This window comes from Arachis duranensis, chromosome 5, assembly GCF_000817695.3.
Source record: "Arachis duranensis cultivar V14167 chromosome 5, aradu.V14167.gnm2.J7QH, whole genome shotgun sequence".
NCBI lineage: Eukaryota > Viridiplantae > Streptophyta > Magnoliopsida > Fabales > Fabaceae > Arachis > Arachis duranensis.
The window spans coordinates 47,038,091-47,043,654 of NC_029776.3; the positions used below are offsets into that span (position 1 = coordinate 47,038,091).

The following is a 5,564-nucleotide window of genomic DNA, read 5'->3' on the forward strand; positions in this document are numbered from 1 at the left end:
TAAAATAATCTTATTAATTATGTTAATATGATATGAGAAATTAATTATTATGTTAAATTAATTTTATTAATTATAGTAATACGTCATAAAAAATTATTAATTACATAGAGTATGAAATTAGTATTTTTTATTAATTTTATTAAATAATTGATAGGTATTATCGCTAACTTGAAAAATAAATCGAAAATGAAAAGAAAATATATGTAAAAAGTTCTAAGGTTCAAATAATAGGATGGAATATATCGAGAATAAGAAAAAGAAAAAAAAAACCCTAAACCTTAAAGGTGTGTGGTTCAAGTATTACTTTGTTACAAAGATTCTATTCTCATGGGAATTAAAGATATCCAAGGAGAAGGTGAGAATTGAAATGATGGTATTTTGATTCCCAGGAATCAAACTTGCTTAAGAATAGCTTTTCAAACTTTGAACCAAACATGGGAATATGATATTCCCATCTTAAAATTCCTAGAAATTATTTATAATTCCTCCTACCACACACATCCTAAGTCTTAAACCCTAAACTCTAAATTATTAATTTATAAAGTAACTTGATTTATTATAATAATATATAATAAAAATTAGTGATTTGTTACATTAATTTTATTAATTATAGTTAAATGATATGGAGAATAATTTTATTTATTATATAATAAGATGTTATGTGAAATTAGTAATTTTTTAGAATAATTTTATAACTTATAGTAATATGATTTAGGAAATTAGTTATTTTTTTAGTAGTTTTATTAACTATAGTAATACAATATGAGAAATTACTATAATTTTAAAGTAATTTTATAAATTATAATAATATGATATGAAAAATTAGTAATTACTAAATTAATTTTATTAATTATAATTGTCATAAAAATTAATTAATTATTTAAAAACGCCGAATCTTGTTTTAGGCTTTGACAAAATATTCGACAACACAGTTGAGAAAAATACGAGTGGTGTGGCCATGGCGGATTAACAGGACGATGCAGAACATTTTAGAACAAAAAGCTCTCAAATGGGTCTTCGCTAGTGGTAATGGTGGCGTCAGGCAAAACCACATGCACTCAATGCTCTGTTCTCATAATTTTCACTGACCCAGCTCATAATTTGAGCGATGCTTTTCAACAGTGATTCACAAAAACTCCAACTTTAGTCAATGACTTTACCAATCTCTATGCTATAGAAGTAGATCTCACTATTGAGTATGAGGATGTGGGCACTTTTAAAGGGATGGACGATACGAGTCATGCAATTTTCGGCAGAGTGTGGACAGTGACTTCGGACGTGCCGGAGAAGACGGTGCCAAAGCCACTATGGCTAAGTGGGGAAGAGAAGGAGTTGGTAGCGCGAAGGAGCGAGTAGGAGAGGCGGTGGGGAGAGTTGAGTCGTTGTTGATGGTGGAGATAATAGAAGGGGCGGAAGCTTGCGGCGACAAAGGAAGGAGAAGAAGAAAATTTAGAGAAGAAAGTTAGCAGCTTTTAATAATTGAGTGAAATGTATTCATTTAAAAAAAATAAAAAAATTATCCCTCTATTTTATGTGTAATTAGAAAAAAAACCCATAAAAATAAATATTTTGATTTTGATACTTTTTGACTGACTGGTGCACCAAAGAATACCTTAGCGTTTCCGTGTGCAAACTACTTCTGCGTACTGAATCCGTGCACGGGATACTTATCACAAGTGACAAAGTATTTATGAACCAAATGAAATAATAAAAGAATGACTCAAAATTAAGGGGGAAAAACTTACCAACTCATACTGAAAGCTATGTACAAGAGCTAACTTTAAAGAAACCTCCTTCATGGAAAGGTGTTGTAATCCCTGGAAATGCAGTTCATCGGTACAGCAAAAATAAGGAATTGAAAAAACACTTTTTTTGGTTAAATAAATTGATTCGTTCTTCTTAAATATTATAAGAAAAGAGCGAAAAAGAACAGGCATGTCAAAAGACTTGGCCTGCTAATATACAGTGTTAATATTATTTTTTCAAGGTAATTAAGAGTTAACTTTAACTACTTGGAATATAGAAATTATTTTAATAATTGTTTAAATATAAATAATTTGAAAATTCATTTAATTGATCAGAATGAATAAACAAATAAGCTTTTGTTGTTCCCGCAGCTGGAACACTTTATTTTACAATTATGACATACATAGCAGAATATAAACAAAAAATTAATGGCAAAGGACATCAGATCCGATTCTCATGTACTAGCTTATCGGATCTTCTGTACCCTTTTCCATTTTAGGGTTATGTTGCCTATTTTGTTCCAATATTTCATTTTTCTTTTTTCTTTCTTGGTGTATTGTCATTATTGTACTACTCTGATCATCTGCAACCACCCTACATAACACACTACATGCATGCTAGCTGTTCAAAACAAAAGAGAAGACTAGCCAACTAGTGATGAGTTTGTTGAGAAATTAATCTATTATTTAAAAACAAGAAAATAAAAGGAAATGACTAACCAACTCCTTTTTTTTCACTATGCTTTCTAGTTAAGTTGCATTTAAACTCCTTTAATATTTTTCTTATTTTTTCTCATTTTCTTTCTTTCTTTCTTCCTTCCCAGAACTTTACAGGAGAGACTATGAATATTTGCATTGATATCTTATAGACTTATACTACCATTTGCCGCTTCTCATCACTACCCGTCTCTCTCTCTCTAGGCAGAGAAAAGTAGCTTTTGTGTCTTGGGTTTTTAATGAAATTAGAAAAGAAACAAACACATGCAGATATAATTACTAGTACAAATATATATATATATATATAGTTGGTAGACAGGATCCCTTTCTTGTTTGTTTCTTTCTTTCTCTGTCAATTGTGATTGAGCAACAATATATAATATTCATAGTGTTTTATATATAGATCTAGTTTCCAATTTCCATATCCATGGCGATTCATCAACAACGTGAACACACTAGTGTTGTCAGTTTCTTCAAGATCATTTGTCGTTGGCATATTCTAGATGAGAAGATTGTAAGTTCTTATTCCTTTTACTTATGTAGTCATGTTATATTTATAATTTTATATATTATATACCTCTTGTTAGTTACGATTTTTTTTTATAACCAAATTCAATTCAACTTTCTCTGTCTCTCTTTCTCTTTTTTTATAGTCATTCATGCTCAGTTTTTAGTTCAGAAAAGATTATGAACTATGATTAACTATCACTTGCTTTATATGCTGAATTATTGGTGGTTATGTTTAAAAATTGTTTGGTTATTACTTCTTTTTTCTTTCTTTGAGGATATGTATTCAGTGATATTTGAATGAATAGAGTAAAAAAAAAGTGATAAACTTATTTGCTTACAAGAAAAAAAAAGCTAAGGTGATTTTATATATGACTGTGCATAAAGTTATTTCTTAGGGAAAAAAAATAATAAAATTTGCCTGTCCTTCTAAAAATACATTATTCTCAGTCGTCAAACCGTTTGGAAAAATTCCAGATTTAGCATTTATCCGATACAAATACGAGTAGTAGAATAGTTGATTTTGTTGTTCTTCAATTGACAGAAGCTTCCAACGGAATTCACAAACAAGTGTGGATTGAAACTACCAAATCCAGTTATTCTGAAAGTTGTAGATGGCAACCAAAAGAAAGTGCATTGGACCAAAATTAATGGTTCCATTTGGTTTATTGGGAAGGAATGGAAAGAGTTTCTTGAGAACTACTCTGTCTCACACGGCCACCTTTTGTTGTTCAAATATTGTCTTGTGGCTTCATGTTTTGGGGTCCAAATATTTGACAGCACCACTCTTGAAATTGACTACCCTTACCATGAACTCAACTATGATGATTATGAAGATTATTATGAGGATGATGATGATGAAGATGTTGTTGATGTTGTGAAGCTTCAATATGATCAATATCAATTGAAAGGTATATTACTAATATCATGATTTTCTATTCATATATTTTATATATCAAGCTATAATTTTATGCAATATTCTAGAGTTTTACAAATTTTTATCTTTCAAAATATATGTTTTTACATTTTTGTTCTTGGTTTTTTAGTTAAATATTGACATATGTTATACTAATATTTACTTTGTTGCATTGGGTTTTAAAAGTATTCAATAAAATAAACTAATAATGGGGTACCAAAATAAAAATTTTAAAATATTTATAGACCAAATCAACCAAAAAAATCTGTAGATATCAAAATAGAAAAACATATTTTTTAGCTGCAATTAAAAGAATATATTTAAGTTTATATTTAATTATTATTACCAGTAACATGACAATACCCTTTAACTGAAATACTAATACGTAGATAAAAGTGAGAGTATTGCTGATGCTATAAGAAGTGACAGACTAGAGAGAAAAGATAGCAACCCCAGTTTCGAGGTTGTCATGCAGGATTCATATATCAATGGGGGAAGATGCATGGTAAGTAATCAATATATTTTTCAGTTTTGTTTTATTTTAATTTTTTTTCTTCTTAATTTATATTTTTTATGTTGTTTCTTCTTAAAAAAAAAATTCTAACTCCATCTCTGAATTGTGTCTTACAACCATCAATTTTTTTTATTAAATTATACATAAATTTTAGTTTAATCTCTCTTTTTAAATTTTTTATTTTAGTCTTTGTTAATTGTAAATTGTTTTTCTGTCCATTCGTGATAGTTAATCAAACTCTGCTCTTGATGGTCATATTATTAAAAATAATCAAAATTAATTTTTTTTTCTTTTTGTTATTGTACTACTGAGGTGCTAACATATCACCATTATATTTTTTTGAATAAATAATAATTTAGGCCGTACCATCTAATTTTGCAAGGGAGTACATGAAAGAAGGAGGATACCTACTAAGAGTGGCGGATGGGAGGACATGGAAAGTGATGTACAAGACTTGGAGTGGAGATGGGATGCCTTGCAAGAAGTGCAAACTGCAAAAGGGTTGGGCCAAGTTTAGCCAAGGAAACAAGTTAGAGAAGGATGATGTCTGTGTCTTTGAGCTGGTTAATAACAATTGCAATGGTAGTTGCTCCACCATCATACCAACCTTCAATGTTCTAATCCACCGTAACCACATCGGTAGCAGTTATTGATCATGCCTAAGCTAGTTTATTATGTATGTAGTTTAATTTGTTCTTGTCTTGTGTTAGTTGTGACTAGATTGTGTGTTATGACTTATTATATATGTTACTATTATTATAATGGTTTGGTGGTTTTTATTTTGCATGCATGTATTGACAAGACTATATTATGTTTAAATTATTAATTATTAGTGAATTTAATTTTATGTTATTATTAATATATACAATGTGTATGTATTAATTACTATATAGGACTAGCTAGCTAGCTAGCCAGAGGGATTTACCAAAGAAGGAAAAAACAAACAAAAGCAGCAGCAAAAGAGTAAAAAGTTGAATAACCATAAACTGACAATGGAAATAACGGGGTCAAAGATATTATTTTGGTAGAAGAAAATCGGATCATGTAATAATTATGTTGGAGGATATGAAAGAAGGAAGAAAGAAAGGAGAGGACATTGTGAAAGAGGACTATTAATTTCAGTTCAATTTTATTTAGTTATCAATATCAATTTATAGACTGCAAA

The 5,564-nt window shown here is 29.2% G+C and overlaps 1 protein-coding gene across 1 annotated transcript; it reads left to right on the forward strand.

The window, feature by feature from the left end:
- The first annotated feature begins 2,848 nt into the window (after positions 1-2,848).
- On the forward strand, positions 2,849-5,193 carry LOC107489298 (B3 domain-containing transcription factor VRN1-like). The gene is made up of 4 exons (XM_016110047.3): positions 2,849-2,976; positions 3,514-3,880; positions 4,275-4,390; positions 4,759-5,193. Exons 1-4 carry the CDS (start codon positions 2,890-2,892, stop codon positions 5,050-5,052), a joined length of 864 nt encoding a protein of 287 aa, XP_015965533.1. The 5' UTR covers positions 2,849-2,889; the 3' UTR covers positions 5,053-5,193.
- Positions 5,194-5,564: the final 371 nt, after the last annotated feature.

What these genes read in the sequence shown, in the direction of transcription:
- LOC107489298 (XM_016110047.3), top strand. Translation starts at nt 2,890, where the DNA reads ATGGCGATTCATCAACAACGTGAACACACTAGTGTTGTCAGTTTCTTC. An exon ending in ATATTCTAGATGAGAAGATT is followed by an intron (nt 2,977 to 3,513) that starts GTAAGTTCTTAT and finishes TTCAATTGACAG; the next exon opens with AAGCTTCCAACGGAATTCAC. An exon ending in TGATCAATATCAATTGAAAG is followed by an intron (nt 3,881 to 4,274) that starts GTATATTACTAA and finishes ACTAATACGTAG; the next exon opens with ATAAAAGTGAGAGTATTGCT.